Source organism: Ictalurus punctatus, chromosome 16 (assembly GCF_001660625.3).
Source record: "Ictalurus punctatus breed USDA103 chromosome 16, Coco_2.0, whole genome shotgun sequence".
In the NCBI taxonomy this organism is placed as follows: Eukaryota; Metazoa; Chordata; class Actinopteri; order Siluriformes; family Ictaluridae; genus Ictalurus; species Ictalurus punctatus.
Window position 1 is genome coordinate 25,923,083 of NC_030431.2, and position 22,500 is coordinate 25,945,582.

The window sequence follows — 22,500 nt, forward strand, 5'->3', positions numbered from 1 at the left end:
GCTTCTTCCATCCAGTGTTGGGCTGCTTCTGTTCACCATGTGGCCTCTTCCAGCCAGTCTGGGGTTTCTTCTGTCCCTTCTCTGGCTTTTTCCTTCCACCCTTGGGCTTCTTTTGTTCATCACAGGGCTTCTTCCCACCCAGACTGGGGTTTTCTCCATCCAGCCTGGTGGTTTTTTCTTTCTTCTTTTGTGCATCCTATGACCACTTCCGTGCAGTCTGGAGCTTCCTCCGTCCAGCCTGGGGCTTTGCGTTGTGAAATGAGCCAAAAGTAAAAGCAGTTAATCTAAAAGTCATGTGGAAAATGTGTATGGAGTGTGTGATGGATTGCGTTCTTTGAAGGTGCTGTAATGTCATATTGATGTTTATGTGTGTTTAGACAGTACACGCATGAATAATACAGGTCGCATGTAACGTATAACACAGGAGCGTGGTGTGAATTATTATCCATCATCAGTACGTGTGTGTGTGTGTGTACGGCTGGAGCCTCGTAGGAGCAGTGATTTATTTCCCGACTCGACACAAACAATGCCCGCGCTCTTGTAACTCTCCATTGTGTTTAATTCAATAGAACCATTGAATTAGCCGCATTTCTATTTTGAGTCGGTTCCATGCCCGGCGTGTTGAGCTTCTCAGACTGACCGACGAAACCGCAGTCGCGTTTATTTCTACAGTAAACGTTTTACTCGGACGTATAGAATTTCCAGCGTTTCTGGCGACAGCTTTCTCCTCGGCCTCGCGCCCTAATGGCGGCGTTAATACCCAGTGTTGATTTTAATCAGAGCTCTGGGCTTAAATACAGGAAGTGTCCTGACACAGAGGGCTTTAGGTGACGATAGGTTTGATTTATATGGTCAGAGCAGCTTCACCTTTTCCACACTTTATCCCCCTCGGTTTATTTGCACCTGTCGCCATAGAAACTACACGGAAATAGGGTTTTACTCCTAAAACATCGAGTCAGTTATCCCAGTATCAATTCAGAACTTACTAAACCGCTCTTCTGTCCTGAAGACGTCGAGAAACGTAAAGTTTTTTTTTTTCCCCTCCCTTTTTCCATCCGTTTATGTGGAGACGCACACGGACGCGCACTGCCGTCTGTCTCTCCGGGCCCATGCCATGTCCAGATGTAGGAGATGGACTCCTCACACATCACCCCATGCAGTGAAGAACAACAAACATCTCGCACAAAGCCTGTCCTGTTAGTCTCCTGCTCCTAAACTGTGACTTCACACTTGCACTCCAGCAGGATCCAGTATCCAGAGCCGTCCGTGCCAACCACAACACGGGGTCTCATCTTTCACCTGTCGAGAGAAATAAACCTGCCACTCGGTTACCGGGCAGTACATTTCACCTAAGCGGTCCCTCTTAGTCGAAGAGCTGGGAATGTTGCTTGATCCTTTACAGTTCTCCGACAGAGCTAAAAAGCAGCGTATGAGGATCCATTGCAAGCGCTTTAAGAACTTTTCACAAAAAAAAAACAAAAAAAAACAACACTCCACTCTGAAGGACTTCATCGGTGTCCGAGATTTGTTTTGTAATGAAATTCGTTGCTTTTGTAGTTTAAACCTCCTTCATTGGGTCTATTTTTGATTTGGTTAACACTTCCGTACATTACCCACAATGCCGTTAGACTACCTGGTGATAGTGGTGCAGTTTGATTTAGTCTTCCCTTCATCTCTACCTAAAGAGAGCGATGCAGCGGCGCTTTAGTCCTGTAGCCTGGCAACTCTCAGCTCCTCATCTGTACACTCTGCTGTTAGTGCCATCACGTGAGTCATCTCGTAGCTCACTCACTAGCCAAACAGAGTCTCTGCTGTAACTGTGTTGTATAGCTGCATTGCATTCTGGGACTTTGAGTCCAACGTTTGCATGCTGGAACAATTATCGTTATGACGTTGGGTGCAAATAGGAAACGGGCCATTAGGCTTCTTCCTTGGATCCTGGGGTGTCATCTGTTCACCCAGGGGCTTCTTCCAGCCAGTCTAGGGCTCCGTCTGTCCAACCTTGGGCTTCTGGTCAGCCTGGGGTTTCTACAGGTCAGCCAGTGTCCCTGATCCAGGGGCTTCTTTTAGTCATCCTTGTGGTTCTGTCCAGCCTGGGGCATGTGTTGTCCTGCCTTGGGGTTTCTTTTCTCCAGCATAGAGCTTCTTTTGCCCATTTCTGTGGTTCTGGTTAGCCTGGGAGCCTCATATGTCCAGCCTGGGGTTTATTTTCTACACCCTATGGCTTTTTTTCTCCAGCCAGGGGCTTTTTGGCCAGGATAGAGCTTTATTTTGGCCATTTCTGTGTTTCTGTCCAGCCCGGGGCTTGTAGTGTCCAGCCCGGGGCTTGTAGTGTCCAGCCCGGGGCTTGTAGTGTCCAGCCCGGGGCTTGTAGTGTCCAGCCCGGGGCTTGTAGTGTCCAGCCCGGGGCTTGTAGTGTCCAGCCCGGGGCTTGTAGTGTCCAGCCCGGGGCTTTTTTGCCTATTTCTGTGGTTCTGTCCGGCCCGGGGCTTCTCTCGTGTCCGGCCCGGGGCTTCTCCCGTGTCCGGCCCGGGGCTTCTCCCGTGTCCGGCCCGGGGCTCCTCCCGTGTCCGGCCCGGGGCTCCTCCCGTGTCCGGCCCGGGGCTTCTCCCGTGTCCGGCCCGGGGCTTGGCTTCTCCCGTGTCCGGCCCGGGGCTCCTCCCGTGTCCGGCCCGGGGCTCCTCTCGTGTCCGGCCCGGGGCTTCTCTCGTCTAGCCTGGAATCAGAATAGTGTTTTGAATTAGTGCAGTGTGGGTGTAATCAGTTCATTAGGCCCCGCCTACCAAAGGTTGTAGGTGAAATTGTGTCGAAAGCCAGAATTTATAGATAAATTTGTACATTTAGACTAGCACTGCTTTTTTTTAATTATTTTTTTTCATTTTTAAAAAAAAATTCTTTGAAAATCAGATTACGATATCATACGAGTGTATAATTTGAGGATTATTTGAAAATAATTTTTCCGTTACGTGTTGGCCGCAACACGCCGCGCCTGACAGTGTTTCTGTCTGGAGCGCGTGTTGAAAAACCTCCTTTCTGCTCAGCTGCAGGACGGAGAATCTGCAGCTGCGGTCCTGTGTGGACGGGGCAGTAACCAGGGCCGAGCCGGAGGGTAAACCTGACCTCAGGGGGACATGATCTCAAATCCGCCAGCACGCCTTTTGCCTTATTTCCGTCTTTCTCACATTCTTTTCACCGTATTTTGGTTTTGCCTCCTCTCTCTCTCTTTGGCTCTTTTGCTTTCGTTCAGCTCTCTCACTCGGCCTCTCTTTGTCCTCTTTGTCATGGATGAACTGTGTCTGCTCGGCTCTCCACCTTTCTCTCAGCTCTATTTTTAGCCCCTCGTGTGCCAGGCTGAGGGAACGCATGAAGGCAGGGGGGGAATGTCTTGAGATCCAGCAGGGAAAAAGTGTGTGTGTGTGTGTGTGTGTGTGTCGGTGTGTCATAACAAAGGTGTAACCAGACGAGCGCTAGCCTGAGAAACCAGCCTGAGAGTCCCGGCATTATTCGATATCACCGTTTGAGTCATTTCAGACGGTAATAATTCACCCGGTGTGAATTATTAAAACCTCGTAGGCGGCAAAAGTGCCGCAGAAGCTCGGCATGCACAGAGCGGCGGCTGCGTGGCTTTCTGTCCCGGCAGATTTGCATAGTAGCTGTCATATTCAATAAATTTCTCAGTCAGAGTGGCGTCTCATTCTCTCGAGAGCCGGTAGACGAACGGGGCGTACGAAATCCACGGCCGCCGAACGTCAAAAGCCGCCCGCACTTTACTCACACTCGTGCGTTAACACTCGCTCTGTGCTAGTGAACGAATAATTCAGCTGCGTTCCGTTGTCCAAATACGCAGTCGCGTGATAAGATAACCGTATCTGAGGAAAGGGAGTCTGAATGAAACGGTCAAAGATTTAAAAACAAACAAACAAGACACAGAAAAGGGAAAGTACTTCAGATGAACTTTAAAATAACTGGCGATCAACCTGTTTGAATAGAAATGTCAAGGGATCCTCAGAGTCTCTGTCTGGGAGAAGGAAACCTATAACTGGAAAGGGTTATCGGTGGGGAGGGACCCTTCTTCTTCTTCTTCTTCTTCTTCTTCTTCTTCTTCTTCTGATTCTGATTCTGATTCTTCTTCTGATTCTGATTCTGATTCTTCTTCTGATTCTGATTCTTCTTCTGATTCTGATTCTGATTCTGATTCTGATTCTTCTTCTGATTCTGATTCTTCTTCTGATTCTTCTTCTTCTTCTGATTCTTCTTCTTCTTCTTCTTCTGATTTCAGTTAAAATGCATTCTTGTTATTATTCCTAGATAAATAACGCAAATAATCCTGTAGTAGTACTGTGCAGAACCTTTAATGTTCTTCCAGTGGGACAAATAGAAAAATCCTCGGTGATGAGGCTTGTTTGTTTGTTTGTTTGTTTGTTTGTAGTCATTCTTTAATCTTTTTAAAGTCATAGACGTGTAGTAGACTGTGTGTATATACCCTTATATATAACCCTTTTGTGAAAGGGAACCCTATAGATATAGGGATCTCCCAGATAGACAAACCAAATAATACAGTATTTTAGTACTGGATACTTTTTTCTTTCTTTTTTTTTTTCTTCTTTTTTTAAAAAAAAGGTATTTTGTACTTTTAGACGCTTCACTTTTTTTGAAAGAAGGACAAAGGATGCTTTAGGGTGCTTGATGGAGCGTGGAAGGAAGCCGTGGACGTGCTGTCTCGCAGGAGTTTTCGGCTTTGAGGGTACATTTATTTTAACCGTCACGCAGCCCTGAAATCCAGCGGAAGCACATAAACCCCCCGGTTTTAATGCTTTAACTACGTCTCTGTACCCGTTTTAAACTGACGACGGCTGATATTGCGCCGGCGCCACTGTTTACGACTGCGGCGTTACGCGTCCCCTAGGTATCGGGCACCATGCTGCTCCGTTAACGGTTCGGTACGCTAGAGGGAATGTACGCATGTCGATGACCCACGGCGGTGCGGGGAGGCGTGTACGCCGACGACGCGGAGAACGTCCGGTCGATGATGTACGCGTTACAGTTCCTAGAAATGCTGTAGGTTCCTACTGCTGAACGATCCTGGACGCACTGGGGCGGGTTAGCGTTTGATGGCGTGTGTTCGTGGCGTTTTTAGTATTTTTGCACGGGATTCAGTTAAGAGATGTCTCTGGCGAGAATCCTTCTCTCGTGCTCGTCTTGACATACGAAAACATTCGAGTTTATATACAAGTCTAGCCCCGAGAAGGGGATGCCTCGGTTCTTGTTTCTGCATCTGCTCACTGGACGGAGTAGAAAGTGGGAGGAGCTCCATTGCTGCTGCAGCATGCACTAGAAGGGAGGGAGGAAGCGAGGGAGCGCGAATACATCAGTGCTATAGAGAGAACGAGGGAGGGAGGGAAACACGGGGAGAGAGAGAGAGAGAGAGAGAGAGAATAAGAGGAAGGGAGGGAGGGAGTGAGGGAAGTGAGGCTGGCTGTGCTCTCTGCACCGCACCACTCTCTCCCTCATTACCATTCCAGACACTGCCTTCTCTGAGGAGAACCCTTCGCTCTGTTTGAAACGCCAATCACCGCTGGCTGTCCTTTCATCCTCGATCACACGCACCGAAAGCACGGGCGAGAGCGGGAGCCCCGCAGATGCCGAGAGGATTTCCCGCGCTTCTCCATCCGACCAAAGTTGCTCTGAAAAAGAAGAATGCACTCGGATACGGCCGTTTAGGATTGCAGGATCTCGACTAGACGTTTTTTTTTCCCGTCTGCGATCTCCCCAGCAGACTAATCAGTGCTAAGAGGACAGATGGGCATCCTTTAATCCGAGTGGTAAGGACTTTACTTCCTCTTTGCTTTTTATTATCCACTTTGGCCGTGGCATCGGTCCGTCCTGCTCCGTCACAGCTGCACCTCTACTGGAAAAGGCGAGAACCGGACCGAGGAACTCGAGGCTGAAGGTGGGGACGTTAGTGCTGGCACGTCCTGTGTGGTCACGAATTGGACGATACGGTCGGATCGTACGAACTGCCCTTCTTGCGCGGTGTGAACCGTCGTACCCTGGATGTAGACTTTCTGTAAAGCCGTATATATAAAAGGATTCCTGTAGACTCATGTTCCTGCTGAGATGGCAGACATCAGGCACGGGCATGTCTTTCCCATCTGCCGGGGTCGGCAGCAGTCTGGGCAATATCTGCTGAGTTAGGGCCCCCCCTCCGAGGAAACCTTCCTCCATCCTCGTGTGCCCACACACTCCTTTAACAAGATGAACACAACTGAGCTGAACCAGAGTGCTGTGACCTTCTGCCTCCTGGACATTAGTTACTCCCAGATCTTCAACACGTGCCTACTGGAAGTCGTCGTTATCCTCTTTCTCACCGTGCTCATTATCTGCGGTAACTTGGTCGTCATCTTTGTATTTCACTGCGCACCTCTACTCAGCCACCATACCACCAGCTCTTTCATCCAGACAATGGCCTACGCTGACCTGCTGGTGGGAGTAAGCTGCCTCATCCCGTCCCTGTCTTTACTACACCACCTGAAAGGGCTGGACGAGGAACTTACCTGCAAGGTGTTTGGTTACATGGTGTGTGTGCTGAAGAGCGTCTCCATGGCCTCATTGGCGTGTGTCAGCGTGGACCGTTACGTGGCCATTACGCGGCCGCTGTCCTATGCAGCCTTGGTGACCCCGTGCCGTCTCCGTGCTTGCATCGCGCTCATCTGGCTCTACTCCTGTCTAATCTTCCTGCCGTCCTTCTTTGGCTGGGGCAAGCCTGGGTATCACGGAGATGTTGTCAAGTGGTGCTCGTCGTCCTGGGCCACCCAGCCACTCTTCACTGCCTTCATCGTGGCGGCGCTGTACGCGCCCGCAGCCCTCACCGTGTGCTTCACGTACGCCCATATTTTCCGGATATGCCGTCAGCACACCCGACAGATCAGCGAGCGCCGGGCGCGGTTCGGCCCGCAGGAAACCGAGCCGGGAGAACCACCCGGACCTGACAAGCGTTACGCCACCGTGCTCTTCCGCATCACCAGCGTGTTCTACCTGCTGTGGCTACCGTACATCATCTACTTCCTGCTAGAGAGCGCTGGAATATACCGCCATCCTGCAGCCTCCTTTTTGACCACGTGGCTAGCGATCAGCAACAGTTTCTGCAACTGCCTCATCTACAGCTTGTCGAACAGCGCCTTCCGGAAAGGCCTCAAGCGCCTCTGTCTGATCTGCATAAAACGCACAGACACCAAGAAACCCCCGGGAGTGCCACCAGCTCCTCCTCGCCCGGCCTGTCACGTGTAGTGCCCAGTACGGACTGTACTGAGAGTGTCGCGTATTGTGTCTCGCCAGCTCGTCTCGGTCGGTGGAAACAGGCCTGTTTTGGCATCTGGGTGGCGTTCCCAGGTCTTTCTCCCAGAGAGTCTGGTCGTCTTCGTGACCAAATCCCCGAGGCAAACGAGTCACCTTTCACCCCGACTGTCAATGTTGACGGGGCTGTTAGGGCTGCTGTTTCGTGCAGCATCGAATAACTGTTCTTTATGCGAAACGTGAAAAAAAAAATCATATCGGTAATAATGATGATAAAAAAGAAACCCTCGTTTTTGCAAACTAAATGCTTATGTACGTCATCCGTCAAGTCACGTGACCTCTTAAACGAGCGACGTCGTAGTAACGCACTAGCATCGATCAACCTTAACCAGGCAGTGCTGACGTTTCTTCTGTTTTTGGGACATTTTCTATCAAGTGTCAGCAGAGAAACCTGTGACTAATCATGTGCCACGTTATCTCCTCCTTACCGCTAGCTGCTTCTTTAGAAACGTACGTTTGGCCGATTGTATAACTTTGCCTCCGGTCACAGGGCGGACGTACGGGCGGATCAGCAGACAAACGGACCATTCTGCCTGACTCCAGACCGCACAAAAGATGCACTTTCTCACTGGAAGACACGGGACCTCACCGCATCGTTCTCTCTCTAGTCTTGCGCCGTTTTTAAAAACGTCCTCTTCGTCACCCGCGGGCGGAGGTGATCTCGGAAGACGACCCTCCGTCCTGTCGACTCTTCCGGATCTCCGGATTCCGGGTCGTCCGGTGATGTGACGTGACGTGATGTTTCCTCATTCCATGCAGCATACGTGTAGCACAGCTGTCTTGGCATGTTTGGTTTACTTTCCCCCGAATGGAGTTCTCTAACTATCGTGCTGTACGCCTTATGGTAATATTTATCGGGGGGGGGGGGGGGGGGGAGAAAAAAAAACAAAACATCGCATCGATTACGGATCCCGCTTAAGAACGAACTACAGCCTCTGGAACAACAGAGCACGAGCAAAAAAAAAACATTTAAAGGTTTGATTCGTGCAAAAAAAAAAAAAACACAAACAAACACGACAACCTCAAAACAAATAAGAAAGGCTACATGACTGTTTAAGCAAGTCTCCAGTATTTCCTCTGTATTATTAATCTGGACCTTTTCTTTCTGTACATAATGAATAATTTATATACATGAAGGTGCCAAGAAAATGGAGGACACTGGAACCTCCTCCTCATCCTCTTCCCCTCCGTCTTCCTCCGTCGTCTCGTCTGTATATCCCTGCTGTGAGCGTGAAGTCGGTTCGTTGTCGCACTGGTCAGAACTTCAGCGGTACTGTTTTATTGTCGATGTCTCTGTCTCCTAGTTGACCAAAGTGAAATATTTAACGGGCGTCTCCTTTTTATATCCTTTAAGGAAGGAAAAAACTAAACGCATAATGATTGAAAACGCCACGTTTGAGAACGTGTATGCTGCAGTGTGTCCTGTATCGTGGGCTGTGTGTGTGTGTGTGTGTGTGCGCTTTGAAAGAATCTATTTATTATATCGTTATCATTACAGGAACGTGTGTGTCTTGATGTAAGAGTTGTTTTTTTTTAAAAGAAATCTACAGTAGAACTGTGACAAAGACGACTCTAATGTTCTCGAGATTCGACCAGCAGCGAAGGAGAGATTTTTCGTCAACACTTCACCGCATGTCCGATCCGATTAGACCGTAGGTTTGCTTTTCTAACGCCGTGATGTACAGTCACGACGCGATTCACGATGGAACGACGTCGTCGTGTCTGTACCCGGAGACGTCGACGCGAGACCGTTTTTTTAAAAAAAAAAACGTGCGGTATAAACGTGCTTTTCGACTGTTCCCGGACCGCCACGTTAGGGCAGGGCGCTGTGCAATATGTCTGCTTTGGTGGTTCTGAAGTAAAATGGCAGAACCACATATGGCATACTGTAGGGGGAGGGAGGGGGAGGGGGAAGGAAAAAAAAAAAAAAAAAAAAGGGCTTTTATTTGTTCCATGTGTTCCAGCTATGTGTTGAAACTTCAGATCGCAATCTCGGTGGCCTCCGGCCGTGTGCTTGGACGCATTTGGACTGTAACCGTAGTGTTCGAGCGAGAGTGAAGGGAGTCGAGCGTAAAGTCTTAACTCCAGAGCCATCTTTATTATTAAGTGCACATGATTTCGTGTTTTGCGTCCGTGTTTGTTAGTTACGCCGAGAAAAGGAACAAAGGCGCGATAGAACTCGATTTTATTCGTACGATTGTTTCAGACTCCGAGGCTGAGGATTTTTTTTCTTTTTTTCCCCCCTCCCTGATTCCAGAAGTCAAAACCACCTTCGGAATACACCTTTTTTCTTTTCTTTTTTTTTTCTCTTTCCATTCCAGAAGACGATTCAAGTAGATTTTTTGTTTGTTTGTTTGTTTGTTTGTTTGTTTGTTTGTTTGTTTGTTTGGTAAGAACAGGATTCATTTACAAAAAACGAACGAAAAGTAAAGTAGGGCTGGGAGAAATGACACAAATATCATATTACGATACTTGAAAATGACACTATGTATCGAGATATGCCGGTAAATTCAGCGGTACCTTTTTATTTAACGTCTACACGAACTCCAACACTGAAAAGCAAAAAAATTAAATTAAATAAATAATAATAAAATGAAAAAATAAATATACAATGAAATGTTCACGCTTTAAAATGGTAAACACTCAGGACTAAATTTTCACTTTGAATCCGCGGCCTCCGATCCGATCTTTTTTTTTTTTTTTTTTTAAATTTGCTATCCAAAAATACGATCTCATGACGTGATGCCACCACGTTGTCGTCTTCTCCAGCTTTAAATTAAAGTAAACCTTGAAGTACCTTAAAGTAAACCTTTAAATTAAAGTTCATTACTCCTATTTGTAGATTATTATTATTATTTTTTTTTTTTTTTTAACTACTTTTTACCTTTTGAAATTTTTCAGAATGGTTTAGCGGGTATTTTTGCTACTTTGTAGAAAGAAACGCTTGTAATGAGCGAGTAAGATGAGACGAGTCCGAGCTCGTAAAATGAGTGAAAATATATTTAAATAAATAAATAGGTGTAAAATCTTTATCTTCCCCTCATTATAAGAAAAATATTGAAGATTTTTATTTTTTTTTTTACACGTGTACGTCTCAGTTTGCTTTTGATAATCTTAGCTTCATCTTCACCATGAAGAATGGACTTGAGTCTGATTTATGATTAGATAGAATTAGATCTGCACTTTTTAAAATTTATTTATGTATTTATTTATTTATTTATTTATTTTTAAATGACTGCATGGGTGTTTCTCCAGTCCCCCCAGGATTTATTTTTACTTTTTATGAGTACATCTAAAAGTTCTCATTTACCAACGAACATTTCGCCAATTCCAAGTAGTTTTTTTTTTTTTTTTTTTTCCTCCACAAAAAAAAAAAAAAGCACAAAAGAATCCCGATTTATTCGCTAAATTAACTACAAACTTAAATAATATCTCATGTCAAAATATCATCTTAAGAATCTGCGCTTATAGAGAGAAAACTCCTGATTTTACACCAATTACTACTCATTTTATCGCCGTCTTCCCGGATGATGATTGGCCGGCAGGTCGAATCTTATAAAATCTCGATTATTAGAATTTTAACATTCCAGGAGAAAAAAAAGAAAAATAAATGTTTTATGTAGGTAAAGCGTCACCAACTAAAACGCACCTTTTATAATATCGTTAGGATTTTTAAAAAAAAATAATAATTTGTTTTGTTTTTACAGCTCTTAATTTTTTCCCCGCTTTCACGTCAGTTCTCGGATCGGTTTTATTTATCCGTTTGTTTGTTTGTTAACGGACGAGGTTTTCGGAGGATCCCATGTCGAGACCTCGGCGCTGGGGGAAATGTAGGCGAAAGGTTTCTGTGTTGATGTCATTTTTATGCCAGCGTTCTCCAGTTCCTTTTCTGTTTTTTGTTCTTTCTCTGATGCCAAAGGTTTTTTTTTTTCCCCTTTCCTGTGGGAAAACCGCTCTGTTCTCGCAATCAAAGTCAAGGGCTAGTCGTCTCCAGGGAGCCTCTCGCTCTCCCATGCTGCCGTGCCGTATTAGGACGTGGGACCTCTCTGAGGCTTGGGCTGGAACAGTGTGTTTCCTCTGCAGTAAAAGCACACACACACACACACACACACACACACACACACATTCTTTAGTTTGTATTGCTTATTCGATTTGCCTGTGTATATTTTTCTGATCTTAAACTTAGCATCTGATTGGTTGGTTCTGTTTCCCCAGAAAAGTGTATTCCGATTGTAGGTTTTCTCCCCACCTGCGAAATAAAGACGCTCAGACGTGTACGGTGTGTAGTCGGTGCGTGAGCTGCTCTACTGTACTTTTATTATGATTTTTTTTTATTGCTTTTTTTTGTTGTTGTTGTTGTTGTTGTTAATGATGTCATGTGTGTTTTAGTATAAATAATTGTTGGTATTTATACTCTGGTATATCTGCACTGAGGAAATAAATGTGATCCTGACAGTTGTGTGTGTGTGTGTGTGTGTGTTGAATGTGTGTGTTAGCTGTGACTCAGCATTGTTATTTAACTCATCTTGTGATCTGCAATGTCATCGAGTGCATAATGGCGGTAAAGTGCTGAGTGTAAAAAGGCGCTCGGGCTCGCTGGCGTTCCGGAATATTCTCACCCCATTAACTGTATGACATCTCCTCCAGCTCTCCTCCAAACACTGATAGATTACAGAGAAGAGGAAGAAGCCTCTCTTTCCATCTCTCTCTCTCTCTGTTTTCCTCCTTCACTCGTGCAGAGGGAGTTAGTTATTGAGGGAACACTGGATTTCCTCTCTCCTCTCTTTCCTCCGTCCTACCTCTCGTATCTCTCTATCCTCTTTCTTCTCTCTCTCTCCTTTCTCACCTCTATCGCTCTCGTTTCTTCTCCACCTCTCCTCTTTCTTCTCTCTCTCAACTCTCTCTCTCTCGCTCTCCTTTCTTCTCCACCTCCGCTCTCTCACTTATCTCAATCTCTCTCCTTTCATCTCTACCTCTGCTCTCCCCCCTTCCCCTCTGTTTCCCTCATCCATCTCTCTCTCGACTTTGTTCTCTACTTCTGCTCTCTCCCCTGTCTCTCCTTTCTTCTCTCTCTCCTGTCTTTCAACTCTCTCACCCTTTCCTCTCTTTTCTCTCCTCTTCCTCCTCTCTCCTTTCTTCTCTGTCTTTCTTCTTTCCCATGTCCTACGTCTTCTCTCTCTCTCTCTCTCGCTCTCTCTCTCTCTCTCTCTCTCGCTCGCTCGCTCCAGAGCTTTCATCAGACCAGTCCCAGGTTTCATAATCAACTCAGCCAAAGAATAACAGAAGGCCATTTTTGCCCATTGTTGTGGTTCAGGAAAAACAACCGGGACGACAAAAGCGCGGCGTTTCCCGTGGACGCCGTCCTCCGTCCATCAGACACGCCCACATTAACGCACAGAACGTCTCGGACCTTTATTTATTTATTTATTTATTTAAAAAACTTTTTCAATGCTACAACAAAGCAAACAATTTTATACTTTTAATACTATCGAGTATTGGGAAACTGAAATAAAGAACACTCACACACTCACACTCTCTCTCTCTCTCTCTCTCTCTCGCTCTCCAGCCATCCATGCGTTCGCTCATTCATCGTTCATGTGTCAATTTATTGTTCATTTATGTCTCTTCATCTGTTTATCCGTTCATTCATGCAGTATTTTATATTTACTTATTCATCCGTGTATTTATGTGTTTGTGTTATTTCTTCCTTTCTCTCTGTCTTTATCTCATTGTGTTTCTGTTCAGAAACGCCACGCTGTTGATTAATTTCCCGTAACAACACCGCGCACACACACCGCACACACACCGCGCACACACCGCGCACACACCGCGCACACACACCGCACACACACCGCGCACACACCGCACACACACACCGCGCACACACACCGCGCACACACACCGCACACAGAGTTTATTTCTTCCTTCTCCAATTTCACATGACATTCACGTATACAAACATACCGCTAGTGTTGTTATATTTCTGCACGAAGTCAATGTGGCTGTGTCTGAAGTTTGCTTTGTAGTTTTCTTTTGTTTTTTTCTGTCATGGCATGGTGAGGTGGGGTGAGGTGGGGTGAGGTGGGGTGGGGTGAGGTGGGGTGGGGAGAGGAGGAGGAGGGGGGTGGGGGGTGTTTCTGGTTCCTGGGAACCTTTGAGAGAAGCTAATAATAGGAGAAGAAGTATCCTGCTGTTTGGCTCCCTCCATTAATTCTTTGTTTGTTCGTTTCTTCCTGGCATTCTGTTTGGACTTGCCTTCGTTTTCGGCCTTCCGCCCCGGAAGTAGCGTCAGAAGTTTTTCGGGAGGGTGAACGAGATTCTCACCGCCGCAGCTCCATTAGCGCTAAGGCTGGTTCTCCAAAAATAAACTGTTGACTCGTTTGTAAAGGCCGGTCTTTCTGCTAATGAGGTCACAACAGTGTTGTGGCGGCGTTTCATTATTATTTTGTTTAAAATGGATTTATCAAATGCTACCGAGGTAAATATCAGACGTGTGCGTCTGCACGATGACCGGATCGATAATTGCGATATCAGGATCAAAATAGTTTCATCCTTCATTATTATTTTATTATTTTTTTTCAAATGAACAGGAGATAGGTGTTTAAATCGGAGTAAGCAGATTTTTATTCGCTTTGTTCATCTCTGCGATCAGCCTTAGCGTTAAAACCAGCTGCGTAATATCGTGCAGGTCCTCCTCCCCTTGTGCCACGAAAACAGCTCGGACCCGTCGAGGCACGGACTCCACGAGACCTCTGAAGGTGTGTGTGGGATCTGGCACCGAGACGTTAGCAGCAGATCCTTTAAGTCCTGTAAGTCGTGAGGTCGGGCCTCGGTGGATCGGACCCGTTTGTCCAGAACGTCCAACGGAAGCTGGATCGGATTGAGATCTGGGGAATGCGGAGGCGGAGTCGACACCTCGAACTCGGTCATGTTCCTCAAACCGTTCCTGAGCAGTGTGTGCGGTGCGTCAGGGAGCGTCATCCTGCTGAACGAGGACACTGATATTAGGAACACTGTTACCATGAAGGGGTGAACTCGGTCTGGAACGGTGTTTAGGTAGGTGCTACGTGTCAAAGTAACATCCACGTGAATACCAGGATCCAAGGTTTCCCAGCAGAACGTTACCCGGAACATCACGCCGCCTCCACCAGCTCGCCTTCTTCCCATAGTGCACCCTGGTGCCGTCTCCTCCCCAGATAAGCGCCGCTCACACACCCGGCCTCCACGTGATGTAAAAGAAAACGTGATTCATCAGACCGGGCCACCTTCTTCCATCGCCCCATGGTCCGGTTCCGATGCTCACGTGCCCACTGTAGGAGATTCGGGAGGTGTACGGGGGTCAGCATGGGCGCTCTGACGGGTCTGCTGCTACGCAGCTCCATACGCAGCGAGCTGCGATGCTCTGTGTGCCATAATCGCCGTTATTCACGTCACCTCTCAGTGGTGTTAACGTTAGGACTGATCGTATAAATGAATAAGTAACGTGACGTATAAATGAATAAGTAAATGATTAAATCAGTTGTCTAACTTTTTTTTTTTTTTTTTTTTTTAAGTTATGCGAATCAGAATTATTCAGTTAAAATTCAAGTCCAATTCATGGTTTTCGGATCTCTGAGCCGGTCCTCGTCTCTTTCCGGTCAAGCCTGCGTTTCCTGGACGCGTTCGCGGGATTACATGGCTGTAAGAGCCGCGTTTCTCATAACGTGAGATCAACGCTCGTCTACTCGGGAGCCCGTGCGCTCCGTTTTCCTGAAGCCTCGCCGTCTTTGCGACCGTCCTAAGTGCTAGAGAGAGAGAGAGAGAGAGAGAGAGAGGGTGTTTACACTGATCCTCGCTCGGCCGTACCCTCATCCTCGGCGTTTTTATTTAATTAATTTATTCATTTGTTTTTGCATCAATGTGCGTTTCGGGGGTGTCGAGGCACACGCCGCAGCTGAAGCGAGCGTGTAAAGTGCTGCTGAGCGGAGTCAGCCGAGCGCCGCGGGCTGCAGATGCATTATTCAGGGTCTCTTCTCTTCCACATAAACACATCATCAATAATGGAGAGCGCGGATAATTAATCTCTGGAAAACGGGGGGCTTCGTTTGGTGTAGACCGGAATCCGCCGGTAGCTCGCGGTCTGAGTGAGGGGAACGGGTTCGTCTGTAACGTAACGTCGTGTACGTTGGTGCACGGGGACGCCGACGTTTAGAGCGTAAGACTAATCATGAGTGATGAGAACGGATGGATAAAGGCAGATATGGCAACATGAGTTTAGAAAAATGTCAGAAATATTGCCGTGGATAAATATGAATATGATATATATATTTATATATATATATATATAGGAGAGAACGTGTGTGTGTGTGTGTGTGTGTGTGTGTGTGTGTATGTGTGTGTGTGTGAGAGAGTGTGTTAGAAGGAACCACAGACAGTGTGTGTCCCTGCTTTTAAGAGACAGGACTTGTTTTTGAAGGTGATGAATAAAACAGAGACCAGCAGGCTGAAGAGAACAAGGCGGAGATTCCCAATCTCCAATGATGACTCGTGTGTGTGTGTGTGTGTGTGTGTGTGTGTGTGTGTGTGTGTGCGCACACGTGTGTGGAGGTCCCTCTATCTGTATTTATATTTATGAGGCGTTCCTTGCTGTAGGGGAATTTAAACCCTGTGATGGAGTTGGAGTCTCTATGCGTCGGTCACGTGTGTGTGTGTGTGTGTGTGTGAGTGTGTGTGTGTGTGTTAGGGTTATTATGATAAAGATCACGGTTTCACGATATCACCGTATTGAACAAGCGTTCAAGAATGCACAATGCGGTGGTGAAAATGTAATAAATAAATAAATAAAAAAACATGTATATTTAAACAAACGCGCGCAAAAAAGATCAAATGGCCTGAAATCAAAAAATCGAATATAATATATGAAAAATTTGATGGACGAGTGCGATAACCTTACGAACACGCTCAAAATGGCCGGCAGGTCTGTGACGTGTTTGTGTAAATCGGACGATTCCGGCTTGGAGCATGCACCAGAGACACGGGCGCTTCTCAATACAGCGCTCGAGAATGAACCGTAGCCCCGCCCCCTCACTCCTGTTGATGGTCGGCGGATTGTTACCACCGTAGCCCCGCCCCCTCACTCCTGTTGATGGTCGGCGGATCGTTACCACCGTAGCCCCGCCCCCTCACTCCTGTTGATGGTCGGCGGATCGTTACCACCGTAGCCCCGCCCCCTCACTCCTGTTGATGGTCGGCGGATCGTTACCACCGTAGCGGATTGATCAGCAGTGCCGTTTGGGAATGCTGTGTCAGTTAAATAGACCGTTCCTGTGTGAAGTCAGGGTTGAGATGGCGGAGGTTTACTGCGCTGAAGGAAGTCTTCTGGATCTGGCGGAGTCCGAGGGCACTTGCTTGTAAGGGAGCGAGTGGAAGTTTGGGGGATTAGAGGCCGAGCCGGTGGTGTGAGAGTCACCTTGCTGAGGCGCTCTTAAATCACTCTGACAGGTAGACAGGTGGTCGAGTGTAGTGTACCTCAGCATCGTGTGTGTGTGTGTGTGTGTGTGTGTTAAAGCTGTCAGAATGAAGTCGGTGAGGTTTAAGATCCGAGGTTCTAACGTGAATCTGTTGGTCCGCAGCAGAGTGTGTTGTGTTGTACTGCAGCTACAGGAACTGAACGGCGGCAGGATGGAGTGAGGGAGCAGACTGACTGCCGACACTCTGAGATGATCATCTTCCTGTAACTGCACAGACTGCTGCGTTTTATTCCTCTTACACCACCGCGGCTTCTCAACCAGCACAGAGTCTTAACCTTTAAAGAACGAGCTTACTCTCTCCTTCCTCTTCTTCTTCTACCTCTTCACCTTCTTCTTCTTCTTCTCCTTCTTCTCCTTCTTCTCCTTCTTCTTCTTCTTCTCCTTCTTCTTCTTCTTCTTCTCCTTCTTCTTCTCCTTCTTCTTCTTCTTCTTCTCCTTCTCCTTTTTCTTCTTCTTCTCCTTCTCCTTTTTCTTCTTCTTCTCCTTCTTCTTCTTCTTCTTCTTCTTCTTCTTCTTCTCCTTCTTCTACCTCTTCTCCTTCTCCTTCTTCTTCTCCTTCTACTACTTCTTCTACTACTTCTTCACCTTCTTCTCCTTCTTCTTCTCCTTCTTCTTCTTCTTCAACTTCTCCTTCTTCTCCTTCTTCAACTTCTCCTTCTTCTCCTTCTTCTTCTCCTTCTTCTTCTTCTCCTTCTTCTCCTTCTTCTTCTTCTTCACCTTCTTCTTCTTCACCTTCTTCTCCTTCTTCTTCTCCTTCTTCTTCTTCTCCTTCTTCTCCTTCTTCTTCTTCTCCTTCTTCAACTTCTCCTTCTTCTTCTCCTTCTTCTTCTTCTCCTTCTTCTCCTTCTTCTTCTTCTTCTTCACCTTCTTCTTCTTCTCCTTCTTCTCCTTCTTCTTCTTCTCCTTCTTCTTCTTCTTCACCTTCTTCTTCTTCTTCTTCACCTTCTTCTTCTTCTCCTTGTTCTTGTTCACCTTCTTCTTCTTCTCCTTCTTCTTCACCTTCTTCTTCTTCTCCTTCTTCTTCTTCTTCAACTTCTCCTTCTTCTCCTTCTTCTTCTCCTTCTTCTTCTTCTTCTTCTTCTTCTTCTCCTTCTTCTTCTTCTTCACCTTCTTCTTCTTCTCCTTCTTCTTCTTCACCTTCTTCTCCTTCTTCTTCTACTTCTTCTTCTCCTTCTTCACCAACTTTACACTTTTCCTCGTTCTATCACTTCGCTGTGCCCCCCCCCCCCCCCCCCCCCCCCCGGTGAGGGTCATTTTATACCAGCTCAAAAGTTTGTACCCCCTTTCTTAATGAGAAGTAAATATTCTCTAATAACTCGTGTGTCCACTTTTTTCTTTTGTAACGCGATTTGGTTTTGTGCCTGATTTTAGGCCACACCCACATTTTATGTTTTAACGTGTTTGACTTTCTGGGATGGATCGGCTTCCCGTCTTGATCCCGGGATTCATTCCCGGATCCGCTCCGGATCCACCTCAAGCCTGACTTACTGAAGATGAACGAGTGGGCGGGGTTTAGTTTTTGGTAGGTAAAGTGTAAAATAGTCGTGCAATATTTTTTTTTTTTTTTTTTTTTTTTTGCTTTTCATTTAAAAACCATTCCAAAAAACAGCTCCGTTTGAGGAATCCGTAAACACACAAACATTCATTTTGTCTGTTTTTTTTGTTTGTTTGTTTGTTTGTTTGTTTGTTTTTTCTGTTTGGATGTCTCTAAATTTTGCGATGGAATTTCTGGAATCTCAAACAATCTCCTGCAAAATCTCCTTTTACTGACGTTTCCACTTTATTTTCTCAGCCATAGGCCTGAATTCTTTACCGTTTTAAATATTTCCAATTTAATTGTGTTTATTTATTTACTTGGGTGTTTATTTTGTTGTTTGTTTGTTTGTTTGTTTGTTTGTTTGTAACCATGCTCTTGCCATGAACACTGCCCTTGATGCTGACATGGCATTAAAAAAAAAAAAAACCTAAAGGCCGTACCTGGCGAAAACAAAAAATATATTTGAAAATATTTAACCCCTTTTCTTCTTTAATGATGTTTTTATCATCAGTAAGAAGCAGCACAGTGGGAATAGTAAAGTGTAACAGTAATCATAACAGAATGAATAATAATTAGAGATACCAGCAAAAACGGTGGATTGGATATAGGAGGAAACGTATCGAATGTCTGATTCTGGTACAAACGGTACAAAAGTCGAGGTGTGTGTGTGTGTGTGTGTGTGTGTGTGTGTGTGTGTGTGTGTGTGACTCAAACAAATGTGTATCAGTGCAGATGAGCTCTAGCTCAGATAAGTGCCACACCGAAGCCTCTTTGACAGTTTTGCCCTTTTCGGGAAGTAAATAAGTACAACGACGAACGTTCTTCTTTTCCTGGATCTTGAAATTTTACCTTTTATTTTATTTATTTTTTGTTTTGAATCTTGAATAACTTCTGAGGACAAAAGTGCGGAGCAGCTGAAATGTGTGCGAGTGCATCACCGTGAAGTGATGAAGCACCAGCAGAAAAAGAACGATGGATCAGAGAAGAAGAAAGATGTTTGTTTTTCACAGTGACGTGTTTTTTTTTTTTTGGTTGTTGTTTGTTTGTTTGTTTGTTTGTTTGTCTGTTTGTCGGGGGGGGGGGGGGTTCAGCGCGGCCCACTCACTTCACCAAACAGCTGTCGTGTGCGCTAAAAAAAGGACGTTTTGTTTAGACTGACTAAATCTGTTTCTTCAGCTGAGCAGCATGACTGTGTACAGTCTGGAGAGACAGTCTTTAGGGATTAGCAAACACACACACACACACACACACACACACACACACACACACACACACACACACTTTTTTCCCCCTCTAATACTCTTACTTCACCTCATAGCTCTTGATCCCTGACACTCAAACACATTTGTCTAGCATGGACAACACACACACACACACACACACACACACACACACACACACATGCCTCAGTGGAGTCAGGATGCTGTCAGAGTTCTTCCATGTTCCTCACAGATGTGAGTCTCAGTCCAGATGTGCTCAGAGCTCTGGAGGAAATTGTGGATTCATTAGTTCATTTGAGTTGCTTGGAGTAATATTCTTGTTTTCTCTCTCTTTCTTTCTTTCTTTCTTTGTGTGTGTGTGTGTGTGTGTGTGTGTGTGTGTGTGTGTACAGGAATCACCTCAGGACAGTGCCATTACTCGAGACATTAACCGCACATTTCCAGCACACGACTACTTTAAGGACACAGGAGGTGACGGTCAGGACTCGCTGTACAAGATCTGTAAGGTGAGACACACACACACACACACACACACACACACACACAGGACCTTTATCGAGATTCACTAAGCTAACATTATTTCCCGCGTTCGTTACTTTACACCATAGCGCTTTCGAATTCTTGATTCCGATTGGTCAGGAAGTGTTCTCTCGTTGTTTCTATGGTAACCGCTCATTCACAGCGACGCTTATTTAGCATCTATGGAAGGAGTCTCCAGTGTCAGAGGTCAAGCTATAGCCGAACATCCAACTAACTTGCTTCGCAGTCGTCCCCCAACATTAAATGTAACTGTAAACGGATAAAAAGCGTGCACTAGATAGGGCGCAGAGGCCTGTATGTAGTATACGTACAGTACAGTGTATAGAGAAAGAGATGTCTTGGTCTCGTATGGACAAGATGGCCGCCGAGCGCTCAGACTTTACCACCGGGGAGTCGTGATCGACGCGGCCCTAACGGCCCAGACGAAGTTCACTCAGACACTCTCACACGCCCGTGTTTGTTAAATGATTACTCCGTCTCCATCACCCCCCCCCCCCCCCCCCCCCCCCCCCCCAGCCTGTTGTAAGGTTACTAGGTTTATTGTGGCGGCGGTGACGGATGGAGGACGCCGGACCGAGTGTTTGATTTGCGTCTTAAGGCGCCTCTTAATAATTCACCACCCCTCCTCTGTGGTGTTTACCGCCATCACTCAGAGCCGCATGGATTTTTTCTTTATTGACCTCGTAATAATTCAGCTCGCTCACTGTACGCCGCGAGCAGCCAGGGGACCTCGAGACTGCTCGATTATTAGGAGTTCACCGGGTTTAATACGGCTGCGCTTTGCCGGGCCGCGGGAAAATAATTACACCGTTTTCAACTCGACCAGAGACGCACTTTTTATTTATTTTTTAAAAGGAGTAGTAACAATCAAACATGTAATCAGTCAACCTTTTATTTGTTCTTTTAAAGTCTCTCGTTTTGCACCTGTGTCCTAACAAGTAACGAAAGCTGCTATCTACCATTTTCAACCACAGCTTAAACTTTTATCGCCGCGAAAATTTCCCAAAACCTTCCAGAAGTCAGCGCGGGGGAACACGGCGATGATTTGCGCACGTTTTACGTGGCGTGTTTTCTTCGTCTCGTCGGAACAAAAGTATAAACGCGACAGAGATTTAAAAACAGTCACAGGACAAAATACAGAAGCTGGAGCGCTTTCTTCTTAAGCCTGGGGGCGTGGCCTAACGTCTGAAGTGATTACTTCAGCCTGGGGGCGTGGCCTAACGTCTGAAGTGATTACTTCAGCCTGGGGGCGTGGCCTAACGTCTGAAGTGATTACTTCAGCCCAGGGGGCGTGGCCTAACGTCTGAAGCGATTACTTCAGCCCGGGGGCGTGGCCTAACGTCTGAAGCGATTACTTCAGCCCAGGGGGCGTGGCCTAACGTCTGAAGCGACTACTTCAGCCCGGGGGCGTGGCCTAACGTCTGAAGGTGGAGAGTGTAGCTTAGAAGTGATTTTGAGGATTTGTTTTATTATTTTTGTTATGAAACAGATGTTTTTATTTATTAATTAATTTATTTTTTAGATGGCGTGTCATGACCTCAACCAGATAGTAGCTAATCTGGTAGCTGTAAATGTCCCCTACTTCCGATACCTTGTTGCGGTGTAACCATGGCAACATATGTTAACGGTTTACTGTTTACAGAAGAAAATATAGTGGATTTAAGCAAAAAAAGGAAACGTTTATAGGTTACAGTTATGTAAACATATATATATTTTTAAATTAAAAGCAACAAGAACAAAGCGAGAATAGGTCCGAGATGTAACCGTGGCAACAAATGAAATGGATGCCGGTGAAGGCAGGTTCGGGCGTAGTACGTGGTGTAATTTCTCACGGCGTCGGGACACTGCTTGGACGAGTAGACGTAACCGTGTATGATGTCATCCATGACGCGGTTATGACCTCGTTATGCTATATGTGAACATATATTTCGTGTCCCTTAAAGCAGTGCTTATAACATGTTTATAACACGTGTCTCTTCTCCTCCCAGGCCTACTCTGTGTACGACGAAGAGATCGGCTACTGTCAGGGCCAGTCCTTCCTGGCTGCCGTGCTGCTGCTACACGTGAGTCACATGCTCAGTTCTGGTGGCAGGGAATTCTGGGAAATGTAGATTTATTAGATTTGATCATTATGGAGGAGTGTTTACACAGCTGGATCGCTTCAGCAACAAGTAAACAAAGCAAAACCAGGGAACTCGGGTTCCAGATGTTCTCCAGATGTATGTCTTCATGTCAATTGCAGAACATCATGGTGATGGAGAAAATAATACTATTTGAAATGTGTGTGTGTGTGTGTGTGTGTGTGTGTGTGTGTGTGTGTCCGTCCCCGTCCAGATGCCAG

General features: G+C 46.1%; 2 protein-coding genes across 7 annotated transcripts in view; both read left to right on the forward strand.

Moving 5' to 3' along the window:
- The window catches only part of LOC108276735 (rab GTPase-activating protein 1), an 83,489-nt gene that overhangs the window by 39,277 nt on the left and 21,712 nt on the right, over window positions 1–22,500 (forward strand). For all 6 annotated transcript variants that reach the window (XM_017488610.3, XM_017488615.3, XM_017488611.3 and 3 more), the window contains 3 exons: window positions 20,012–20,125; window positions 22,148–22,222; window positions 22,494–22,500. The exon at window positions 22,494–22,500 is cut by the window's right edge and continues 119 nt beyond it. In XM_017488610.3, coding sequence (XP_017344099.1) covers window positions 20,012–20,125; window positions 22,148–22,222; window positions 22,494–22,500 — 196 coding nt within the window. The remainder of the gene's footprint in view (window positions 1–20,011; window positions 20,126–22,147; window positions 22,223–22,493) is intronic.
- Window positions 5,396–8,226, forward strand: LOC108276739 (probable G-protein coupled receptor 21). The gene has a single exon (XM_017488636.3). It carries the CDS (start codon window positions 6,256–6,258, stop codon window positions 7,285–7,287), a length of 1,032 nt encoding a protein of 343 aa, XP_017344125.1. The 5' UTR covers window positions 5,396–6,255; the 3' UTR covers window positions 7,288–8,226.